We start from the raw sequence: 26,382 nt of genomic DNA, 5'->3' as shown, positions 1-26,382 counted from the left end.
GGTGCGGCACCTGTCGGGTGGGACTGACGCTCCCACCGGGTCCACAGGGAGAGAGGAACAGGGGTTTGCTCAGCCTCCCCGGGCTTGCGCAGCCTTCCTGACAAAGGACGGTGTTGGTTTCTTGTCTGGTGCACACACGGCAACGTGACCTCTGAACAGTGGACTCCCTCTTTTTTGGTAGAACCCCTACTATTACTAGCAGTTTTTGAACTTGCACCCAAACAATGTATATTTATTTATGTATTATATGAATACACTTCTTTATTAATCCAGTGTGTACATTATAAAATACCCCAAAAAAATAGAAAAAAAAACTTTACACTGAGCCAGAGATGAAATAAAAAATGGAAAAATAAGAACTTTAATCATGGTCCAAATTCTTTGTTCCCACTAATTTATTGTGGTTACATTCTTTTCAAAGCAATGATTCAACTACGCTTTACATTTATATATATATATATTTTTTGTCACTATTGATTCAATACTTTGTGATACAGAAATTTGAAATTTTGATCATAAACTCAGTTTGATTTGAAACACAGTCTTCATCGCAAGCAGCTGCAGCTGAAAATCCCTCACAGAGATGCATTGATGCAAATGGAGAAAGCAAATCTTTGGAAGTTCTTAATAAATCCTGGCACTCATTTTTCAGTCCCTTTTACTAATTATATCACTTTTGAAATTTGGACTCTCCAATATCTGTGAAGTTTTTTGAAAATTTATACTTCCAGTAGCTTAGTGATTTAATAAACATACACTTTAGGAGATGATTCCCACGATCAGGTTAATTAATACACCCATCACCCTTTTTTTTTTTTGGTGAGAGCACGTAAGATCAATTCTTTAAGCACATGTCAGTGTTACAGCACGGTATTATTAACTATGATTACATGCTGAACATTACATCCTCAGAACTTATAACAGAAGTTGTGCCTTTGACCAACATCTCTGCATCCCCCCTACTCTGATCACATGAATGTTAGAGCTTTTGTTATTGTTCAAGGTCCACAGGCTCTGTTCCTGTTTTTTATCCCCAGCTCATTTTCTCTCTCTTGTTCCCATTGGGTGATTTATGTCGTTTTACCCTCCTAGGTGCCACTTTGATTATTGTGTTTTCCAGTTCTAACATTTCCATTTTGTGATTCTTTATATCTTCTATTTCTTCGCTGAAACTGTGGCTTTCCATTTGTTCCACATGTGTTGTCATTGCTTGTTGAAACATGTTCACCATGACTGCTTTAAAATCCTTGGTCGGATAATTTTCCTATCTTGGTCGTCTTGGTGCAGTGCATCTGGTGCTCATCCTTTTTCATCCAGTTTGATAATCTCCTTGTTCTTGGCATTATGAGTACTTTTTAATTGAAACATGGCCTTTTTTTTTTGTATTGAGTTTTAATTAAGCTTCAGATCTCTTTTAAAGGCCTGATAAAATTGTATAGTGTGGTAAATTCACAGAACAAAAGAGAAAAATTCTTGGAGACAAGTAAAAAGCTAGACTTTGGCAATTTGAAAGTATACTCAATGGTTACCTTCTTGTTTGTTTGTTTGTTTGTTTGTTTGTTTGTTTGTTTGTTTTTAGAGATTTATATCCCTGTGATCACTTCACAGGGACAGCATTTCAACCTCAGTGACAGGAAAAAGCAAAACAGACTAAAAAGCCAAGGCATTGATAGGTTAGGTTGTTTGAAATGTATTGCCATTGACTTTGAGGGGGAAAGACTGGGTTTAGAGACATTTACTTCCAGATTCGGGGGACTCAGGCTACATTTCAACGTGTCAGGCTAAGTAACATGGGCTAAGTCAGATCCTTTCTCATCCTTGAGCTGTTCGCTGATCATCAACCAGAGTCAAAGAAATCAGTTAATCCTCGTCATTAAATGGATAATCCGGATGATTAGCAAATCTAAAAGGTGAAGAGAGAGACTTAGTCAAGTAACTGTTTCTGGGCTGGGTAAAGAGAGGTTTCTTTTAAACTGGCTTAAGTATGAAAATTAATGGAACTTTCTTTTATGGACAAGGACAAAAGCATCCAGTTTTACAATAACCCGGTACTACTACCTACTACCACTTGAGACTATAATGAACATATTGTAAAAAATGGTACACAGTGCTCATGAACACATATACAAAATTAAAACAATACGTTGCATTTTTGAAGGTATTGTATTATTCTACTACTTAGGAGATAAGGTCCTGGAGTTGCTACTTTAAACTCCCAAGAGGGCAGTAATGAACTCTGCCTCTTTTAAAACCATGCCCTTAGGGTTTCATACATAACGGGAACAAATACTTCAAGGCGATGATGGGGAGGGCAATAAGAACGTCACTGTTGTTCAGTTTCTCTCAAGCACTCAGAAGTAATTCATCTATGCCTTTACTCGGTGAGAAATTATTAGATATAGGGATGGATGCAGTGATTATGATATAAATCACTTCATCGGGGGTTTCATTTTAGCAAGGGAGGCAAACTAACTCTCTCTCTGTCTCTCTCTGTCTCTGTCTCTATCTCTGTCTCTCTCTATATATATATATAGGATATATATATATTGAGATATATCATTTATATAGAGATCCAATATATATATACAATATATATTGAGATATATCATATATATATATATATACTATTATATATACTAGTCTCTCTATACTTTGTGTGTATATATATATATATAGAGAGAGAGAGAGACTGGTATATATAACAGTATATATACTATATATAGTATAGTATTATAGTATTACATAGTATATAATATAGTATATAATATATTAGTATATAGTATATAATATAATAGTATATAATATATATAATAGTATATATACTAGTCTCTCTCTATATATATATATACACACACACAAAGTAATAATTTTGAGATAGTGCTAAATCACTAAATAATTAATTCTTGATTAAAACGACTGATGCTAATTGCTAAGGATTACTGCCTGCTTCTCCACTCTCCTTTTCCTTTCCCTCTTTATCATTTGATCATATTATTCATTGACCCAGCACTGATTAATCACTCAAGGAAACAGTAGATTTTTAAAAATCCTGCCCTAGGAATCTAACGTTTCCAATGAGGCAAACGGGAAATAAACAACATAAAACCGTGAAGTGTATGGTGTGCTAATCAGGAATATGCGCTAAAAGGAAAACAAAGTAGAATAGAGAGAAAGGCATTGCTGAGCAGGGTTGCATTCTTAGGTGAGGTGACAGAGAAGGTATATGACGGAGGTGACCTGAGGGAGGACACGAAGGAGGTGAAGGGGTGCGCAGCCAGCTGTCGGGAGGAAGAGCATCCTGGCGGAGAGAACAATCAGTGCAAAGGCCCTGGGACAGGCCCGGCGGCCGCAAGGAACAGCGGGGAGGCCACGGGCCGCAGTGGAGTCAGCGGGCGGAGATTGGACACAGCGGCAGACAGCGAGGGAGGGAGCGCCCTGCGGCCCCTGCAGGTGTGAAGGAAGCCGGCCTTCTGTCCGAGTGAGATAGGCTACCATGTCAGGAAGAGGGCTGCCCGTCGCCCTGGCCTCCAGGCGTGGAAGGGGGAAGACTTGGGTGTGAGCTGGGGCCTCTGCAGATGCCATCGTGAGTCAGTGGTAGGCCTGATGGGTTTGAGGTGGCGTATTGCACACCCAAGTGCAGCTGAGCAACTGGACTTACAAATCTTGGTCCAGGGCCGAGGTCTGGGCTGGGTAGAATCCTGGGGAGTGGGTATTTAGATGGTGTTTAAAGCTTGAGACTGGGTGAAAGCAGCCGGGAGGTGGGCACAGACAGAAAAGAAAAGAGGTCCAAGGACCAAGTCGCTCCAAAGTTAGGAGGCCAGGTGGATGGGGAGGGCTTGCAAAGAACAGGAGAAGGAGGCTCGGGCAACAACGGGGAAGCAGGTAAGCGGGTGGGCCGCGTGGAAGGAAAGCCACGCACACGTTTCCAGGAGGAGAGAGAGGTCTGCCAGCTAAAACGAGACAAATGAGGAAAGGAGGACATGGCTGACCTTGACAAGGAGAGTTTTGGCAAAGTGGGGAGCAGGTGCCTCAGAAGATGGGAAGAGAGAGGCTCGAGGCGGCAAGCATAGGCTCCTTCGAGAAGTTTCCCTATGGAAGGAGAAATGCAGTGTGGCTGCAGAGCGATGTCAGCTCAAGAGAAGATTTTGGTTTGGGTTTTGGTTTTAAAGACGGGAGCACTATGGGGACTTCATCAGGATAAAGAACTTCTGCACAGCCAAAGAAACAGTCCACAAAACTACAAGACAACCGACAGAATGGGAAAAGATTTTGGCAAATGACATATCAGATAAAGGGCTAGTATCCAAGATCTATACAGAACTTCTTAAACTCAACAGCAAAGAAACAAACAACCCAACCATGAAATGGGCAGAAGACATGAACAGACATTTCACAGAGGAAGACATACACATGACCACCAAGCACATGAGACAATGCTCCGCATCACTGGCCGTCAGGGAAATACAAATCAAAACCACAATGAGATCCTACCTCACACCAGTGAGAATGGGGACAATTAACAAGGCAGGAAACCACAAATGTTGGAGAGGATGTAAAGAAAGGGGAACTCTTGCACTGTTGCTGGGAATGTGAACTGGTGCAGCCACTTGGGAAAACTGTGTGGAGGTTCCTCAGAGTTAAAAATAGATCTGCCCTACGATCCAGCAATTGCACTGTTGGGGACTGACCCCAAAGATACAGATGCAGTGAAACACCGGGTCACCTGCACCCCGATGTTTCTAGCAGCAATGTCCACAATAGCCAAACTGTGGAAGGAGCCTCGGTGTCCATTGAAAGATGAATGGATAAAGAAGATGTGGTTTATGTATACAATGGAATATTCCTTAGCCATCAGAAAGGATGAATACCCACCATTTGCTTCGACATGGATGGAACTGGAGGGTATGATGTTGAGTGACATAAGTCAATCAGAGAAGGACAATCATCCTATGGTCTCACTGATACAGGGAATATAAGACGTAGTGAAAGGGAATAAAGGGGAAAGGAGGGGAACAGAGCGGGAAATATCAGAGAGGGTGACAGACCATGAGAGACTCCTAACGCTGGGAAACGAACTAGGGGTGGTAGAAGGGGAGGTGGGCGGGGGGACGGGGGGACTGCGTGACGGGCACTGAGGGGGGCACTTGACGGGATGAGCACTGGGTGTTATACTATGTGTTGGCAAATCGAACTCCAATAAAAAATATATATATTACAAAGTCCCCTCCAACTTTTCAACCTGATGTGACAAAATATTTGATTTCGTTCTAGATTTCCTGTAGCTGTGAATTGTTCAAACATGTCTGATTCATGATAAAACATAAACACGTGCTATTAACGATTTCACATGTTTGTACTTGTGGATTGTACTGTTTTGCTTTCAAATAAAAACTTTTTTAAAAGAAAAAAATATATATATATTAAAAAAAAAAAAGACGGGAGCACGGTTGAGTGCCTGTGGTGGGAGGGAGAGCCTGATGGGGCGGTGGAGAGGGATTTCCCCAGGTTTCGGGGAGGCAGTGAGTAAGGCGGAGAGAAGGGTGACTCCAGCACCCACTGGCCCCCATCACAGGTGCAGTGAGGACAGAGGACAGGAGAGCATCAGGGAAAAGAGGTTCCAGAGTCCTTGAAGGAAAGATGTTCCCCAGCCACTTTCCTAAAAGAAGAGGAACCCCTCTGTGGATTGGGGTCACACAGTCCCACCACCGTCCAGCTTCCCAATGTCAAGGGAGCAACGAGCTACTTACAAAGTATCTGAAAAGTAGCGAATGTTTTTGTTGAGGCTGCTCAGAGTCTCCATGTCCTCTGGTGTCAACTGGAAATCAAACACCTGCCAGAAACATGAGGTGATGACTCAGTTTCCCCGCGGCACTGACTGCCCCCATCCCCCTACCCCTCCCACACACGTTTGTGCAAGGGGTGTGGAGGTTTTGAGAGATGACTCATGAAGCTGGGGTTCACTCCAGGCGGGAGTTGGGCCCCCCAGGGGCGCTGGGCAGGTGCATGTGGCCACAGCGAAGGAAGCCTCGACAGGCCCCAGCGCCAATCACATGTCATCTAACTCCTTCTCTGTGCAGCTGCAGATCAGGCCCTAGCTTGGGGTTCAAAGGAAACCCAGCATGGGGACCCCAAGCTGACCCTCCCGGGGCCTCTCCCGACACCGCAGAAGCTACCTGGGCACTGAGGACGGACAGCCCGCGGGTGCCTCACGGATGACCCAGTGCAGAGGGAAATGGGGCCCCGTCCAGCCCTGGGCCCGCAGCCCCACCTGGAAGTTCTCCCGGATTCTCTTCTCGTTGAAGCTCTTGGCCAAGGCCACCACCCCCCGCTGCAGCTGGAAGCGCAGGGCCACCTGGGCCGGAGTTCGCCCGTGCCTGGCGGCCACAGCATTGAGAACTGGGTCCTTCAGGAGAACTGGGGCGTCCTGGTTCACCCTGGGGGGAGGCAGGGTGCTGTGTGTCGGAGCCCGTGTAGCCCCTCACGCCGGGGGCCTTCGCCCTCTAAGCTCTGCCTCCTGAACCTGCTGCTGTGCCACAGTCCCTGGGCTCGCTTCTTTTGGTGGATCCAAAGAAGGCCCAGAGAAAGGAAGGCAGAAGAGGACCCTCAGGGAGTATTTCATATGTTTTTGTTTGTTTGTTTGTTTGTTTGTTTGTTTAAAAAAGCATTTCTGAGAAATGTGGTAAAAGACTGGATAAGAAGAGAAACTGTCCAAATTAAGATCCAATAATCTGCATTGTAACAACCCAATTATTTTATAAGAATCTACTATTTCAAAAATGCTTTTATTTTATTTTATTTTATTTCGTTTTATTTATTTACTTGACTGAGAAAGGGAGAGAGAGAGCACACACAGGGGGAGCAGCAGAGGGAGAGGGAGCCCAACTTGGGGCTCGATCCCAGGACCCTGAGATCATGATCTGAGCCAAAGGCAGACGCTCAACCAACAGGGCAGGTGCCCCTCAAAAATGCTTTCAATTAATGATCTGCTTTGTCAAGTGCTAAAAGGTGCATTTTTATATTCCTCTTCAAGAGATAAAGATACTAAGACTTAACAGAAGTTGTCACTTGTCTCCTATCACTCGGCTATCAAGTGTCAGAATCATGGCGAGGGCTCACTTTGTCACTCTTTACAGCCAAAGCTTTTCAACTGTGTGAACATTCTAATCAGGGTTTGTGTTATTTAATAATGTGTCCTTGAGTCCCCACAATGTAGGCGAGTTAAGCGTCTATGGAGATGGACCACGGCTGCTGTCTACCATCCCTCCCCCCGCCCCCCCCCCCCGACAGTTGAGTGATGACTCCAGAAGGTACAGCGTCTGCAGTTAGGATACAGGCATAGAGGTCATTACCATTCCTTCCCGAAGTCGGACCCCAAGGCACCGTATGCAGTCAGGATGATGTCCTTGGACTTGCAGAACTCCAGGAGTTTGCTCTGGTTGAAGTAAAGGTGACACTCCACCTGCAGAGTGCCAAGCAGAAGGGCTGGATCACAGGACCACGGCCACCAACCTGACGGGGAAGCTGTAGGGCTGTATCGCCCGGTAGCAAACGCATGTAGGTGTCCCAGCCACAGGAGCCAACACAGGATCATCACCCACAGCTGTGCCAGGGGACCTGCCAGAGGCTTACCTCTGCATTACGGCCCAGAGATGACACGGCTCTACTGAGAAAGGGGCTCACGAGAGACAAGGCCAGATCCCAAACCAAAAGTGTGGCTGAGCTCCTGCTGCACCCCTTTTTCACTGCCTTTCCCTGACTGTGGTGGTTGGATAAGCATGAGCGCAGATCCGAGGAGAAGCCAGAAGCCTGACTTGGGCCTCCCGTGAACCGTATTCATCAACACAGCTTGCAGGAAAGGGGCTGGCTCAGGCATTAGGTGCAAAGGGACTTTCTGTGTCACAGCTGCACGTGTGTTTGCGGTCTCCGTCAGGGACACGGACAGGGAGGAAGGGGGATGTATTGTATTCAGGGCCCCAAACCAAGCCTGGACCTAGGTTCACCTGACCTGAACCACCGTCTGCTATCACCTGATTGCCTCACAGATCACAACGAACTGAACTCTGTTCCAGCTCTTTGAGCCCATGTAGACTTCCCATTAACCAATGACCTCAACCTCACAGGTCACAACGAACTAGACTCTGTTCCAGCTCTTTGGGCTCATGTAGACTTGCCAGTAACCAACGACCTCAACTTGGCTGCATTCCATTTGCCCGGTAGAGCTCAGGGCCACGTTCAGCTTCTTCCTTAATTCGTCATCACTACCCCAATCAAAACCAGTTTCTTTATTTTCTATAAACTGGTGATGCTCAAAGTGAAGGTAAATCTCCCAAGGGACCCACAATACCACCTTTAGAACATCTATTTGTACTTTTCATCTAAAAATAAGAAAAAAAATAAGACTCACTGATATCTAATACACGGATTGCCAATCCCTCTCTAACAAGCCTGCAGGTACGAAGTTTAAAGGAGATAAGCCCAAGGCGAGTGTGAGCTCTCCGGAGTGCAGAAGGGTGGCCACTCACTTCTGTACTCATGATTTCTTACATTATTCTAAGATAAGCAAGTTTTATGTGTGGCTCATTAAAGCAGGTTTATTATAACAAGTGGACTTCTGATTTTTTTTTAACCTTTAAATGTTTTTATTGTGGTAAAATACACATAACATAAATTTACCATTTTTTATTTTTTTATTTTTATTTTTTTTTTAATTTACCATTTTTTAAAAAGTAGATCTACCATTTTAGCCATTTCTAAGCATACAGTTCAATGGCACTAACCTACTCACATTGTGGGTGGCTGATTTTATACCATTGAGTCTCAGCAGATATCTCCTAACACAGAACTCGAAAGAATTACCCGTTTTCTTTTATATAGAAGTGTTCCAACTTTATTGACCAGAGATGAGAAAGCTCAGTAATTAGCTAGCTTTAAATTTCTAAGACCAACCACCATAACACCTAGTAGATTATACTCCAACCTGACACTTAGATGTTTTGTTATAAAGTGACATGGCCTTGGGGACTGTTTTCAACAACTTGCAGTACACTCTGCTCTCTACAGGATGGGGAGATGCCACCCGTGACCTAGTTGAAATGAGGGAAGAGTAAGCCAAGGAGGGAGAGGAGATGGGGGTGCGGTGGGTTGATTGATGTGGCTCACCTGGTTGCAGACAGGCTTGTACTTAAGCCTTGGCTTGCTCAGGATCCTCTCCAGCTGCCTGCGGTTAAAGTTGGACACACCAATAGACTTGGCAAGCCCTGAATCTTTACACTTCTCCATGGCCTACGGAGGGAAGGGGTGGTCAGTAATCTGTGGAGCCAGCTAGGGAAGCATGATAAATGGTAGCGTGCTAAGAGTAGGGGTGGAGGATGGAAGAGAAGATGAGACAGAGCATGAGAGAGAGAGCCTTTATTTTTTTTATTTTTATTTATTTATTTATTTATTTATTTATTTATTTATTTTTTGAGAGAGAGAGCCTTTAAAGGCACTCATGTCAATAAAGGAGATAGGAATTAACCAAGTAGGAGAATGGAAAATAAAATAATTCTTAAAAATGAGTAAGAAGATAGAATGCACAGGGTTTAGAACAGAGCTAAAGGGCTCAGTGCGATTTTTAGCTGCACACCTAGAAAAACTTGAGTGATGGCAAAACAAGCCCCAGGAGACCAGGAGTGGAGGTCTGCAGCTTGGGAACCAAGAAGGAGGCCATTCTGGTCCCCAGCCCACTGGCTCCCTCTTTTCTCTGTGACCTCATGTCCTATTAGGGTCATCAGATTAACTATTCCAGTCACACACGCACCCTTGTTGTTCTTGAACATAATAGGCTCTCTCCCACCTTAGGAACTGGGCCTTGAGGGCATCTGGGTGGCTTAGTGGGTTAAGTGTCTGCCTTCGGATCAGGGCATGATCCCAGAGTCCTGGGATCAAGTCCCATGTTGGGCTCACTGCTCAGCGGGGGATCTGCTTCTCCCTCTCCCTCTCTGCTCCTCCCCACTCTCAGTCTTTCTCAAGTAAATGAATAAAATCTTAACAACAACAACTGGGCCTTGGCTTCCTTTATGCCTGTATCACTCTCCTTCTAGATACCCACGTGTTCAGTTCCGCACTTACAAATATTTGCCCAATTTGTTACCTTCTCAGGAAAGCCTACCCTGCCCATCTGCATCCCATACCTACCCTGGCATTCTCAGTTTCCTTGGTGAGTTTTACTTTCCCATTCCACACACCCCCAACCCATGCCACAGCACTTCCATTCCATGCGCCCAGAGACCTTGGTTTGTTCATTGACGTAGCCTGAGAACTTAAAAATACTTAGTATTCAATACATCATAGGCACTCAACAAGTACTTGGTAAATTATTAAATGGGAGAGGTGTGAAACCATGGCAGAAGGACACTCAGGGAAGGACTCGCCCAAGTCTACATGGGAGCAGAACTGGACGAGATGCACACATCTTGAATTCCTTGTCCATCCTCTCTCACCCAACATGCAGAGACATGGATCGCATCTTTGGAGCTCTACTCACCTCCCATGTGGCACAGAGATCCACTCTGTCAAAAATGATTTTTCCATCTTTGTCCTTTGGGAACAATTCCTCCCCAGGCTGGGACACAGAAAAGAATGAGAGGTTGTACAAAGTTGTGTTTGGCCTCAGCCAAGCCATCAAGAGCCTACAGACCTTCAGGCTAATGCGACAATGTATTCTCATTTTGAAAGGAATGGAAACCTTAGGCTAAAGGGAGAGAAAGTACATGGAGGAAATGCATTTCCTAGAAAGTATGTTTTTAACTGATAAAGGTTCAATAAATATTGTTTGTGTCAAGGGCAGCTTGAAACACCCAATACCCATCCTAGAGAGAGGCTAGGGTGGTGCCAGGGCTCCATAGGCCCCTTGGCCCCAGATACTTGTGGGATAAGCTGCTTCAATTCCTGCTTCCACCTAGAGATGGGCATTCAAGAACATGACTCGTCAGCATCTCAAAGCCTGTGTTCCATCCTCATTAAATCTCCTGTGCCTCAACTGTTCTCTACCTCAGAACATTCTCCAAAAACGAGGGGTCAAAGCTGAGATTCAGGAGCAGAGGTCTTGAAAATACAGACAGTGTATTCACAAAATCAAAGACATGGATGACAGTGAACTCTTGTCACTCTGGGGCTGAGAAAGGAATATTACAGCAGAAAAAAGGGAATCTTAAAATACTATGTATGTTTCTCCTCATTTTTTATAAACTATATCCTCTGTTGTATTCAGCTACTAATTGGTATGTTGGTCATCAAAGTAAAATAACTTTTGCTAACCTTCAAAGGTACTGGGAAATGAATGAGATAAAGATCCACATAGCTAAACCCAAGCTTCTTCAGTGACATTTCTAGATTGGTTTGAACCAATTCTGGACGGAGGAAGGTTACCCACACCTGCAGTGGTTGAAAGAGAAGTAGTATTAGATTATTTTTTTAAAGAATATTTAGGAGAAATTAATAAAGTATAAAACTGTCACTATTCACAATGCAGATGTGGTACTATATAAAGACTCCACCAAAAAACTATTAGAACTAATAAATTTAGAATTCACTAACATGGCAGGAGGAAGTAACAGGGAAAAAAATTAAGAAACCAATCCCAGGGGCACCTGGGTGGTGCAGGCAGTTAATCGTCTGCCTTTGGCTCAGGTTATGATCTCAGAGTCCTGTAATGGAGCCGCTTGCCAGGCTCCCAGCTCAGCGGGGAGCTTGCTTCTCCCTTTCCCTCTGCCTGCCACTCTGCCTGCTTGTGATTTCTCTCTCTCTCTTTCTCTATGCATCAAATAAATAAAGTCTTTAAAAAGAAAAAGAAAGAAAGAAAGAAAGAAAGAAAGAAAGAAAGAAAGAAAGAAAGAAAGAAAGAAAGAAATCCCATTTAAAATTGCACCAAAAGGAATAAAACACCTGGGAATAAATTTAACCAAGGAGATAAAAGACCCGGATTCAGAAAATTATAAGACATTGATGAGAGAAATTAAAAATCACACAATGGGAAAGATATACCATGTTAATGGATTGGGAGAATTAATATTGTTAAAATGTCCATACTACCCAAAGCAATCTACAGATTCAATGCAATCCTTATTAAAATACCAATAGCATTTTTTAGAGAACTAAAACAAACAATCCTAAAATGTCTATGGAACCACAAAAGACCCTGAACAGGCAAAGGAATCTTGAGAAAGGAAAACAAAACCAGAACTATCATAATCCTAGACTTCAAGATATAAAATAAACCTACTGTAATCAAAACAATAAGGTACTGGCACAAATGGAGACACAGATCAATGGAATAGAATAGAAAGCTCAGAAATGAACCCACAGCTATATGGTCAATTAATCTTCAACAAAGCAGGAAAGAATATCCAATGGGAAAAAGATAGTGTCTTCAACAAATGATGTTGGGAAAACTATATAGCCACATTCAGAAGGATGAAACTGGACCACTTTCTTACACCATACACACACAAAAATCTCAAAACAGTTCAAGTCCTAAATGTGAGACAGGAAACAATAAAAATCCTAAAAGAAGACACAGGCAGCAATCTCTTGGATGTTGGCCTTAGCAACATACTTAAGGATATGTCTCCTGAGGCAATGGAAACAAAAGCAAAAATAAACTACTGGGACTACGCCAAACTAAAAAGCTTCTGTAGTGCAAAGGAAACAATCAACAAAACAAAAAAGCAACCTACTGAATGGGAGAAAATATTTCAAATGATATATCTGATAAGTGGTTAATATAAAAAAATATAAGGAACTTACACAACTCAACACCAGAAGAACAAATAATCTGACTAAGGAGACTAATCAGGTCTGGGAGAAGACCTGAATGTACACTTTTCCAAGGAGCACATACAGATGGCCAACAGACACATGAAAAGATGCTAAATATCATCACTCATCATGGAAATGCAAATAAAAACCATAATGAGATACCACCTCATACCTGTCAGAATGGATAACACCAACAACACAAGAAACAACAGGTGTTGGTGAGAATTTAGAGAAAGAGGGACCTTGTGCACTGTTAGTAGGAATGCAAACTGGTGCAGCCACTCCGGAGAAGAGTATGGAGGGAGCTTCTTCAAAAAATTTAAAACTAGAAAAACCATATGATCCACTACTATAATTCTACTTTAGGGTATTTACCAAAAGAAAATGAAAACACTAATTTAAAAAGATACATGCATGCTTATGTTTATTGCAGCATTATTTACAATAACTAAGATATGGAAGCAATCCAAATGTCCACTGATAAGTGAATGGATGAAGAAGATGTAATACATATGTAAAACGGAATATTACTTAGCCATTAAAAAGAATGAAATCTTGCCATTTGTGTCAATATAGATGGACCTAGAGGATATCATGTTAAGTGAAATAACTCATACAGAGAAGGAAAAATGGCATATGCTCTCACTTATATGTGAAATCTGAAAAACAAAACAAATGGTTGAATAAACAAACAGAAAACAGAAACAGACTCATAAAGGCAGAGGAGAAACTGGTAGTTGCCAAAAGGGAGGGGAGGGAGGGAATGGGTGAAACAGGTGTAGGGGTTCAAGAAGTATGAACTTCCAATTATACAGTAAGTAAGTCATGAAGAAAGGAGAATAAATATAGTCAAAAGTGGTGCGACAACATTGTATGGTGACAGATGGCGGCTACGCTTATCGTGGCGAGCTTTCCGAAATATATAGACCTGTCAAACCACTCTCTTGTACACCTGGAACTAATAGAACATTATATGTCCACTCTGATTCCATAACAGAAGTGCTATCTTTTAATTCTTCTTCAATTTTTTTAAAAAATTGCTGTATTTTAATACGGCCTAGTTGAGTCCTTAGGGACTTGCTGCCTAGCTCTAGCCTAAGCAGAACCAAATAAAACTATCTGATTCAGCTTAAAAAAAATCTTTAGGAGAAATGAATAAAATGGCAAATAAATAATAAAAACCACAAACCCACTTGCTGTCATTGGGAAGTGACAAATCACTCTGCCAAGCTCCTAAGTTGTGTTCCTCATAGCTTCTGTTTCATTCTGAATTAAGACCACAAGGAAGAAAAAAAATAGTATGGCCTTGCACGGAGGGTTTCAAATGTTAGAATGTAAAGGAATTATTTGGTTTGCCTGTAAAGAACACACTCCTGGGTTCTACCTCAAATATAATAAATCACAGTATCTGGAGATTGAACCAGAAAATTGCATTTTAAGCAAGAACTTCAAGTAGTTGTGAATCAGGAAATTGCATCTTGACTGTATTAAATGGTTCAGGGTTCCAAAGAAAATTAGGCCCTATAGGAATTTGAGGGGGGGGGGGTACTTTAGCTTATTTTAGGAAGTAACAATTTAGGGAAAATCAATCAAAATTGCTAAAAATAAGGAAACCAGAGGACCCTCTGGAAAGGATATAAACAGATGAGAATAAGATGATGATACTGTGTGTAACAGAGTCATAGAGCCTCATCCTCTGGATTGAGAAGGAAGAGATATCTGTTCACAGACTTGCCTAGGATTCACTTGAGTGGACTTCAAGTGTTTCTTCTTGGGTACTTTACCTCATATTTAAATATCCGGTTCTAGCAGTACTTAGCTCAATGCACACTACTGGAAAAATGCCTCTTGGATTCCCTTTCCAGTCTGACTTTAATACATACATTCTTTTATTTGTTTCAGATATGATATCTACGGATATGAATAATAGTAGGAGAAAATGGCTCAAGAGTTAAAAAATATATATATATAGGGGCACCTGGGTGGCTCACTTGGCTAAGCGTCTAACTCTTGATTTTGACTCAGGGTCCAGAGATAGAGCCTTGTGTAGCCTCCATGTTCAGAGGGGAGTCTCCTTGAGATTCGCCCTCTCCCTCTGCCCCCCGCCACTGGCACGTACGCCTGAGTGCGCACACACACCCTTTAAAAGATCTTTTTTAAAAATTTAAAAAAATATATGTATTTTTACAAACATTGCTTTCATCCTCACAGCAGTTCTGTGGTATTTTTTTCCTACGTCATAGGAAAGAGACCTAACATGTCAATTAGTCACAGTAGAGAGGGGACTGTACACAGAACCTTCGAAGTGTAGAATATGTCCTCTCTCTTCACAGTGCCATCAGCAATCTTCCTCTGGATGGCCCTCCCAATCTCTTCTTCATTGAGATACATATAGGCTGAGTCAAAATGGCGGTAGCCTACATCGATTGCTCTCTTGACGGCCTCTTCCACTTCAGTCTTAGGAACCTAGAAGACCATAAGAAGATAAGGACCTACTTGACAGGAATGGCCAGTTCCACATGTAGAGCGATTCAGCAGAACCTCATTTACCCAAGGGCTGAGAGCTAGAGATGTCAGAGCTAAATGTCAACTCATAACCTTAGTGGTAAATGTTTGACAACCGACTCTCTGAAGAAGAAAAGAAGCCTTGATTTATGGTATTGGCCTGTTTCTATGGTTAAATACTCCCACCCCTGCTAACTTCGAGCTAGGAATATTATGAAAAGGTGCTCACCATTGGATCTCGTGAGCTCATGAGCTGACCCACCTGGCCACTGGCTTTAACCTTCTGCTTCTGGATTTACATGATCTGTGGATTTACACAATCTATTGATTTACAGTCCCAAGTGAATTCACTCTGTAAGAGATGATTAAACTGGTTGCAATCCAGAAGCCGAAGGCTCAAAATTACCTCAGTGCAATGATGGTGTAACTTTATACAGAATAAATTAATGATTCACTTTTCTAAACTTGGAGAAATACTTCAAACATTTGAGGAGGGACAAAGACAAAAAAAGAAAATAAACTCCTCTTTTACAGAAAAATAGCTATAAGCAATAAACAACTTGGTTATTTCTCTTAGCTGCCTGCCATTCTGCTGGCCTACCAGGCTGGACTTTTAAAATTATCCATGAATTTCCCTCTCCATGACCTCTCCCTCCCTCACTTAAAATGTCCCCTGGGTTACTTTTAAATTTATAACTCCTGATGAGTTAACTAGCACCAAGGAGATTAACTGATCATCCACAGATTTAAGAGCCAAGTCCAAGTGAAAGCCATACTCTGCACCAGCATCCTTGCTGCAGTCCTCAGCATTATACCCCATGTGGCTCCTGTGCTGAGGAACTAATCCTACAACTTTCTTTAAACAGTTATAAGCTCCTCCGCCAAGAACCACTGAAGGTGTGCTCTTGTAGTTTGCAATGTTCAAACGAGAAACATGCATGGAGTTCAGCGTTCCAGAGAGAGAATTTCCAAGTGCCACTTGGCTCTCCCCATGGCACAGTACTACCAACCTGGCTTCTAAGAGGATATTTCCACTCCAGACCACCAACGTTCCCTCTAATATTAATCTTGTCCTCTCCAGACCCTTCAGTGGCCAAGATTTCTCTAGATATTCTATGAGTACTGGTGGACAGAGATCTCTTGGACACTGGACCTGACAGAAAAGGACATCACAAGCAAACTCGCCACGAAGTCTCCGTCGTGTGGTAATCAAGACTCCTGGATTTCATTGATTCTAGTGGACTGTGCGTGGCTACAACTGGAGAGCAGGTGAGAACTGCTGACAGATGATACACGTCCATGTCCCTTGATAAGAGTGCCATTCCGAGGGTGACCCGTCGACAAACAGCATCAGAGTCACAAGGGCAGCTCATGAGAAATGCAGATTTTTTTAGCTCTATCGCAGATCTACTCATTGAGAACCTTTGTGGGTATAGCCCCCAAATCTGGACTTTTAACAGGTGTTTTTATTCCTCTGAAAATTTGAAGAGCACCAACTCACTAACTGCACAAAATAACCTAACCTGGAGAGAAGCTTACAAATGAAGAAAATGAGGCCCACCTGCATTTGCCTAACTCTGGTTCTTATAAGGACCTGTGTCTGCCACCCTCCATCCCCAGCGTCATTATGACTACCTTGCTAGGAGCAGAGGTGCCAAATCCCAGTGGAGGCATGCTGAGTCCATCGTTCAGCTTTACAGATCTAAGTTTCATTAGATTCATCTCTTTGCACTCTTCTGGCTTCTAATTATAATACATCTGCAGAGGGGAGAAAATAGCATAGTAAGTCACATGCCATAAAATCACCCCCTTCAAATTACCCAAGTCAACAGTTTTTAGTATATTCACGGCGTTGTTACAAGTATACAATTTTAGAGTACTTTCTTACCCCTCCCCAATACCCCAAACTCATAGAAACATCTCCCCATTCCTTTCTCCCATCGGCCTCTGGCGACCACTTTTTGTCTCCACAGATTTGCCTATTCTGGAAATTTTATTTGAATGCATTCACACACTATGTGGCATTTTGTGACCCCCTTCCTTTCCCTTAGCATGTTTTCAAGGTAAATCCACATTGTAGTGTGTAATAGTACTTCAGTCCTTTTTATGGCCAACTAACATCCCTCTGTACAGATGTACCACGTGTTTATGCAATCGTCAGTTGACAAACACTTGGCTTTTTCTACTTTTTGCTTACAAGGAACAATGCTTCTGTAAACACTTCTGCACGTGGTTTTGCGTGGACGTGCATTTTCAATTCTCTTGGATCTATACGTAAGCCTGGAATTACTGAGTCATAGACCAAACCCATGGTTAACGTTCTGAGAAACTGCCAAGGGTTTTCCAAAATGGTTGTACCATTGACATTCCAATTCGTGAGAATTCCGATTTCTCCACTTCTTCTCCAACACTTGTTACCCATCATCTTTTGTAAATAGCCATCCTAATAGGTAGGAAGTGATACCGTGGATTTGATCTGCATGTCCCTGAGGACGAGTGATGTTGATCATCGTTTCACGTACCTCTTGGCCATTTGTATGTCTTCCTAGGAGACATGTCTACTCAAGTCTTTTGGTTATTGGTTTCTTTATTAACAAGTTGTAGGAATTCCTCATCATATTTTGGAATGAACCTCTTATCAAATACATGATTTGCAAATGTTTTCTCCCATTCCAGAGAATGCCTTTTCTCTCTGTTGACGGTTTCCTTTACTGCACACAAGCTTTTTGATTTGATGTAGTCCCACTTGTTTATTTCTGTTTTGTTGCTGCACTTCTGATGTCTTATTCAAGAAATCATGATCAACATCACTAAGATTTTCTCCTGTGTTTTCCTCCAGTGTCTTAAAGTTCTAGGTCTTACATTTAAATCTTCAATCCATTTTGAGTTAAATTTGACAACCCTGATACATTTGTATTATTCTAACACAGTCTAAGAATGATTAATCTTTGATTAATTTTGTTCTTAAACTATTTAATGAAGCTCTAACCCTGAGCTTACTTATATTTCTGAGTTTGAATTGATAAAAGAGCAATTGAAATCCAGACATTATCTGCTTCATGATGGGTAGCAATAGAAAGTACACAGACCACCTAAGCAGTAGTTTTGAAAAAATGAGATTATAAATGATGTTTGTTCGATTTTATGATGCTATGGAAAATTACTAAATATATATATTTTGAAGCTCTTATCTGATTTTTCCAAGCCAATTTCTCAAAAGGCTGTGCCCCATCAGTGTTTACACTCTGGTCAACAGAGCATGCCAATCTCTAGCTCATTGACCATGTGATGGTATTGTGATACCTCATTGAAAAATTTCTAAACAGACTATTGGGCTGTCACATTCCTTTTCTAGAATATATTATCTATAATAATTAGAGCAGATCTCATTAAAAGAGGCTAGCTAAAGCTGTTAGATTAATTTCTGGATTCCAACTCTGTTACAGAGTCTTTCCCTTTCCTCTCATGCCTAATTCAGATGCACTGAAACATCTCCTTTCCCTCTCCTCTCAAAAAGGCACTAAACCTCTAGTAAGTCTATTCCATCTCACGTACACATAGGATATGTGCAGGAAATACACGCTACCTAGACGTACCGTGGCCATCATTCCACAATCTATACAAACATCAAAATGTCACACTGCACATCTATGACACGTAACGGTATACATTATACCTCAATAAAAATTATGCTTCTGTGGGGAAAATATGCATTAAAATGAAATGCCATTTTCATTTAGTCTGTTTAAATTGTATTACATTAAAATATCCACTACAAAGATGGTGAATAAAGTAAGATATCGCTACATCTTACAAGCCTTACATGGGGTATGAAACTCCAGAATGTTGACAACTACTGTGATATGTATTATTTTATTGCAATTTTTGGTCTCTGTTCTGGAGTAGCCAATTTTTAAGATTCCTGAAAGAAAATGTATGATTTTTGAAGAAACAGGTTAAAATGCCCTGGGTTTGTAGTTTTTATTGCATAATTGGTCACAATGAACTGCCCAGCAGGTGCTCAGCCTGCACAAATTTAGAGTCCCCAAAATGCCTTCTCAACCAGCTCCCCCGGCCTCCTCTGTTCAGACCTCTCCTGTCGTTTCCCTTAGACTTCTTGTCTTGCCCCCACCATCTAGAACTTCTCCGTCTCTGCCATGCTGAGTTTAGAAATTCTTCTAAGACAAAGCCAGCTCAGCTACTGGCGCCTTTCCCTTGGTTGCATAGGTCATCCAATGAATAGTTTAATTATGAAACACTGGGTGGTATTTTCTGGACTTTGATACAGACTACCATCATTATTCAACATCTGCAATTGCCAGCATTGATTCTCAACGGTCTTTAAACCTGTTTCTATTTGCCTGCTGATTTCTCCATTTTACTGTAATTTCCTTTAATCAACTTTTTAAATAAAGAAACACAATATAGGAGAAGATATGAGTGGGTGACAATGCCTCACACTGTAAGAAACATGATATATTAAATTGGAAAAAATTGTATGAGTTCACACATCTAAAATCATGCTTAAAATACTGTCTCCAGCTCTGTCCTGCCTAAGGGAAGCAAATAGGATTCAAGTAGCATCTCCACCTACCACCAATTTTCATATGCGATACCATTGACCAGAGTTTACTCTCTAGCCCTTTCCTCCAAAAAGAAATCTACCTTCTTAGAAAGTAGCTATTTGTATTGTGCATCAGGGAAATTCAGGATAGAGTTAAATACTGTGTTGTTGCCAAAAATCGAAGCTTACAATGCCAACAACAATGCTGATAAAACAAGGCGTCCACAGAAGGAATCTCACCAGACCACTTGTGACATTTTGAAAATAATGTTAACATCATTATTTGGAAGATGTCGATTCTGTGAAAATTAATTATGAGTTCATAGTTACAGTGAAAAGCAAAAAATTAATATAAAGGTTAGGAAAGGGCAGTTGAAATACAAAAGCAAGATGAGCAAAAATAAAACATGTTGAATTTGTCACCAATTTTAATAAGTGAGGGAAGGTGAATGTACATGATTATTTTTTCTTCCTTTATATCAATGGCAGGTTATAAAGTGGAGCTCTGACATTTCTCTATTTTGGCAAGCAGGACATTGATATAAGCCCAGGAGCCTTGAAAGAGTGCTGAATGGGAAGGATGGTGGCAGGTGCATGAGCAGGAAATGTGCCAAGGATGGGAACAGGGAATCCACCAGTGGCCACACAAGTGACAGGTCAGTGCTCCAGTGCTCACTCATTACTCAAACATGGGAAGTGCTTAAGAGCACGGAAGAGAGATGATTAAATCCTATGGGTCCCATAACACTGATGAATGGAGCCTCTGAAGACATGTCAATTCACGAGATACCAGATTGCAAAAATACCGAATCCTATAAAGAAGGCAAAAGCCACTGGCACATTTTTTTAAAGTGTGTAGAAAGTAAAGTTTTACCATAAAAAAAAGAGGTCATTTTGGTGATCAGTGGTTTAGATTTGTACCACCTGGGGAGAGACAATTATACTAGGGCCCCAAAGGATAAATAAATCATCCAAATCCTGCAATTTGGGCAAATCTTTTGTTCCAAAATATTTTATTTCTGAATAGTGAAAGTTGGAATTCACATAATTTTCAAGTGTCCTGAAGTATTATTCACTTTTTGGATTTTTCAGCCATTAAAAAAACTGTCTATGCCATTTGTAGCTTGTGACCATACGTGAACAGGCAGTGAGCTGTTTCACGTTGTGGATCTCTGCTCCGTATAATTACTAGACATTATTATAATATCTGCAATGATCTTTCTATAGATTATGTTTTAACTGTGGTAAAATCTGCCTAACGATGTTTATCATGTGGACCATGTGTCAGTACACAGTCCAGTGGCATTAAACAGATTCACAATCTTGTACAACCATCACCACTAACTATAGGCAAAACATTTTTGTCGTCCCCAACAAAAACACTGTACCTGTCAAGACATTTCCTTTTGGAGAGTTCACTACCGATGTACAGAAACACAACTAATCTTGGTGTGTTCGTCTTGCAACTTGCGACTTGGCTGAGTTTGTTTATCAGCTCTACGAGTTTCCTTATGAACTCTTGGGGCTTGGCTATACTGTAAGGTCACATCATCTGTGATCAAGAATAGTTTTACCTCATCCTTCCCAATCTGGATGTCCTTTGTCTCTGTTGCTTATCTCACAGCTCTGGGTAGAGTGTCCAAGAAAATGTCAAGTAGCAGTAGTGGGAAAAGGCATCCTGTCTTGCTCCTGGTCTTAGGAGGAATGCGTTGAGCCTTCCAGCATCGAGCGTGATGTCAGCTGTGGGTTTTCAATGTATGGCTTTGCTGGGTGTTGAGCTGGACTGCTCCATGATATCATTGCCTCGGCCTCCATTCCGTGTGGCTAAGTGCACAGTGAACTGAATGACGCTAGCTCCTCCCACAAACTCAGACCCTAGACAGCAGTGTTTTCGAATACCCCCCAAAGCAGAGATGGCTCCCTTAAATCTGCTGGAATCCGCTTTAGCCTGTGGGGCATAAAACAATGGCAACAGCCTTTGTATTTGCAGGCAGCAAGCAGAAGCAATAACCCACCTTCAAAACACAGAACACTGATACGCAGAGGACAGGTTCCTTACTGCCCACCATGGATCCAGCAAACTGTGTCAGAACCTCTGGTTTCTATCCTCACGGCAGCCTGCTGCAGACTGGGGGTGGAGGGCAGGGGATGCATTGAAACTACCGCCCTGAGGGCTCTAACCATTCAATATTAGCTCAATGTACCAGCCAAGCTTTTCCCTGGATGTGGCAAGCTTTCAAATAGACTCCGGAGTTCCAAACTTTTTCGAAGGAAATTTCAGTGTTCGTCTAGTAATATACTTTACAATCATTGCTTTTGTATGTTTTTCTGAAGTTTCTTTCATCGGTGATGTTAAAATTGTAATTTCAATACAAACTGCTTAGGAGGGACACCTGCATGGCTCAGGAGTTGAGCATCTGCCTTCAGCTCAGGCTGTGATCCTGGAATCCAGGATCGAGCCCCACATCGGGCTCCCTGCGAGGAACCTGCTTCTCCCTCTGCCTGTGTCTCTGCCTCTCTCACTGTGTCTCTCATGAATAAATAAATAAAATCTTGGGGGAAAAAACTGCTTAGGAGATGATTTTTCCAAAATTTAACCAATTTTTAGTTGTTCAGTAAAAATCGGTTTCCATGTTTTGATTGATAGAGTAAGCTTAATCTACCTAGCAGGAAACTAAGGACAATTAATTGGAGATACCATTCCCCTCCAGTCATAGAGGTGCTTTAGACCTACTCTAATCAACTGGCAGACGTGATTCTCCAGCAAGGAAAAACCTAACCTAACACTTGGCATCTTTGTGACATTTGTCAAAACCTTCTGTAATATCACTGTACCTTTCCTTCATGCATTCTGGTTCCCTATCTTTGAGCAACTGGTGCTCCCAATCTTGCAGTTTTTCTATAAGAAATGTGCTCAGAGAGCAAGATAATTCCTAGTACGTATGGATTCTGTAAGAGAAACGTGACCTGTCCTGCCATAGGAGCTCCAGTTATGCCAACCAACTTACAGAGCCTGCATCTTTAGACACAATTAGTGGTTATGAGTTGAGCAACTAACTCAAGATAAACCAATTATATATGTTCCCCATGGCTAAAACAATTGGCTCTAGGTTAAGGGTTTCAAGAACACTAGGATTGGGATTTTCCCAATGGGTCCCTTTCATAATCTATGCAAAATCCAAGATTACAATTATCTTAACTTACACTCACATTCTTAACCCAGATTCTTAAGGCAAAACATCACACCAGGGTTAGTTGGTTCAACCTCAATCACCTACAGCGTCAGAACCAGGCTCCCTCATGAATCCTTCCCCGTGCCACTAGTACAAACTTTTTTATCCTCATGGTAATTTATATCAAGTACTGTGTAGCCTTTTTCCACCACTTTTCTTTCTTTTTCTTATTATTACTTATATTCACTATAACATGCCTGCTAATTTCAAACGTTGAAGAGCTCTGGTGGCCAAGGACTATAGGAAGCTGGTTTCATCTGAATTTCAAAGCAGTAGTTCTCAGAGTGTAGTCACAGGACCCATGGAGGACCCTAAAATCCCTTTTTGGGGCATATGAAAAAGACTATCATCATGATACCAGGGTACCATTTTCCTTTTTGGTCCTCATGATCTCACATGTATGCAGTGGAGGTTTTCCAGAGGTTTGTAGGGTGTGGGGTATTGTACCAGACTGGACGCAGAAGCAGATTTGATATTCTAGCTGCCTTCTGTTAGGCTACTCATTCTGTTTTCAAAAATACCAAATGATTTCACTCTTATCCCTAATGGATTTTTTTTTTTGGAAAATATTTTTACTTTTCATAAAATGTACTTTTGGCATTATTATTTTCTAATGATACATAAATGTTTAAAATGTCCTCGGTTTCATTTCCAATAGAATGTGTAGAATCTTAAAAATCTACACAATCTACAATAAAAATGCTGAACTTACAGAAACAGAGAGTAGAATGGTGGTTGCCTGGCCAGGGCTATGTAGGGGGGAATGGGTAAAGGTGGTCAAAGGTACAAAGTTTCTCTTGTAGAATGAAAAAGTTCTGGGGATCTAAACAGCATGGTGACTCAAGCTAATCACACTGTAGTATACACCTGAAAATTGCCAAGATAGTAAATCTTAAATGCTCTCACCACTCCTCCCCCAAAAGTAAATGTGTGAGGTAGTAGATGTATTAACTAACTTTACTGTAACAATCGTTTTCCAACATATACGTGTACTGAATCATCACATTGTCCACCTTAAACTTCCACAAGGTCACATATCAATTATATCAACAAACTAGAAATGTTTGTACAAATTAAATCATGTTAAAAGAAATAGTATGAATTTACCAAAAACAACAGCGATTTTCTGGACTACAAAATACTAAAATCATTTAACTAAAATCTGATAATAAAAAAAGGTGTTATACTGTGGAAATAGACATACTTTAGAATTCACTAACCATAGTATAATTGTGTTACAGGGTACAAATATAATACAAAAGAAAAGAATATACTAGAATATTCTAGAGACTTCTGTAATTGGGTACAAGGCAAATACACAAAACTTGCACCAAAGCACCACAAAATGGAAATGAGCAAAGTATTCCCTGCATTTCAATCATAACAACTTCAAAATATTTAGGAATAAATTTAACAAGAGTGATGGAGCTTCTACAGGGGAACAAAACTATAAAATATCATTGAAGGCATAAATAATATCTGAACAAGTGAAAATGTACAAAATTTTGGACAGTTTATTAAAATTTAAATTCCCATAAAATAATATATATACCCACATGATTTTAATTCAAATTCCCCTAAAAGTCCAATTTTTAAGATTGTATACAATTTTTTCTGGTATATATGAAAAAAATTAATACCAGAGAGAAAATTCATGGAAAGAAAATTCATGGAAAGTATCAGTGACAGACACTTTCTTGACTGTACCTCAGAACTTATTACAAAGCCAAGATTATCTAAATAATTGTATTGGTACTCAGCCATCAAAAAAGGATGAAGGGCAGCCCCGGTGACACAGCGGTTCGGTGCTGCCTGCAGCCTGGGGTGTGATCCTGGAGACCTGGGATCAAGTCCCACATCAGGCTTCCTGCATGGGGCCTGCTTCTCCCTCTGCCTGTGTCTCTGCCTCTCTCTCGCTCTCTCTGAATGAATGAATAAATAAATCTTAAAAAAAAAAAAAGAAAAAAAACAAAAAAAAAAGGATGAAATCTTGCCATTTGCAATGACATAGATGGAACTAGAGGGTATAATGCTAAGTGAAGTAAGCCAGAGAAAGACAAATACCATATGATTTCACTCATATGTGGAATTTAAGAAACAAAACAGATAAATGTAGAGGAAGGGAAAGAAAAATAAAATAAGATGGCATCAGAGAGGGAGACAAACCGTAAGAGATTCTTAATTATAGGGAACAAACTGAGGGTCGCTGGAGTGGAGGCAGGTGGGGAGATGGGGTAACTGGATGATGGGCATGAAGGAGGGCATATGATGGAATGAATACCAGGTGTTATATGTATCTATGAATCACTGAATTTCACCTCTGAAACTAATAATACAGTATAGATTAATTGATTTTAAATAAGCAAAAATAAAGTAAAATCATATTGGTATAAAGTTACACAAAATTCTCATGGAACAGAACAGAAAATTCCAAATTAGCTTTTATTTATGTGAGAATTTAAGGTATGAATTAACTGGGTGGGTATAAATCCAGAGAAGAGTAATGAATTATTTAACATATGGTACTAGAATAAATGCCTGTCCACTTCAAAGACAGTAGGGTTGGATTTCCCCTCTTTCACCATATATGTAAGTAATTCTAGATAAAGTATAAAAGGAGAGAAGAAAAATACTTACAAGAAACTCTAAGGCACAATCTTGTGGGTGAGAAGATCTTGTTAGACCGGGAAATCAGATGCTATGAAAGAAGGAATAAACGTATTTGAACACACAAACAGGAAAACTCGGCATGACAAAATTCACTTTTGTCAGAATTAACAAGCAAATGAATAAGCTGGAAGACATTTATCAACTAGATGAAAGGGAGCTGGTATTTATAACCTAAGAGAGCTCTGAGATATTGACCAGAAAAAGACAAATAGTTTCCAAACATTGGTATTAGAGGAGGAGGCCTTCATTGCACAGAAGACTAAGCCTAATGTCCACACATACAGGACGTTGGGATTCACTAGCATTCAAAGCTAATCCGAGTCCTGAGAGAGGTCAGCCTAAAGCCACCTGAGTGGCCGAAAATCAATGCCTCATGCCGTCCATCGTGGGTAGGTGCGAGGAGGGGACGACGATCTCATCTGTCACGGCCAGGTGTTGGAAACTGCATTTGCAAAGCAGCCTGGCCACAGGGACCGAAACCTGAAATCAAAGATGCAGTCAGGGGACAGAGAGCCGGGAGGTTTAAAGGTCACTTGGTACTCACAGTTGCCGAGGATGCAACGTGCCCCTCGGGTCACTCCGGAGAGCCACTGGGGCTGGTGCTGAGGACAC

At 41.3% G+C, this 26,382-nt stretch overlaps 1 protein-coding gene across 1 annotated transcript; it reads right to left on the bottom strand.

The window, feature by feature from the left end:
• Positions 1-1,579: 1,579 nt before the first annotated feature.
• Positions 1,580-26,361, bottom strand: AKR1C3 (aldo-keto reductase family 1, member C3 (3-alpha hydroxysteroid dehydrogenase, type II)). Its single transcript, NM_001012344.1, is given in 11 exon segments — positions 1,580-1,903; positions 5,748-5,830; positions 6,269-6,434; positions 7,350-7,459; positions 9,160-9,282; positions 10,526-10,603; positions 11,299-11,415; positions 15,097-15,264; positions 16,939-17,061; positions 25,738-25,798; positions 26,315-26,361. Coding segments are annotated over 9 exon segments (975 nt in total). The 5' UTR covers positions 17,026-17,061; positions 25,738-25,798; positions 26,315-26,361; the 3' UTR covers positions 1,580-1,860.
• Positions 26,362-26,382: the final 21 nt, after the last annotated feature.

Source organism: Canis lupus, chromosome 2, assembly GCF_011100685.1.
Source record: "Canis lupus familiaris isolate Mischka breed German Shepherd chromosome 2, alternate assembly UU_Cfam_GSD_1.0, whole genome shotgun sequence".
Lineage (NCBI taxonomy): Eukaryota > Metazoa > Chordata > Mammalia > Carnivora > Canidae > Canis > Canis lupus.
The sequence above is the reverse complement of the archived record's forward strand: the minus strand, read 5'-3'. Positions and strand labels throughout refer to the sequence as shown.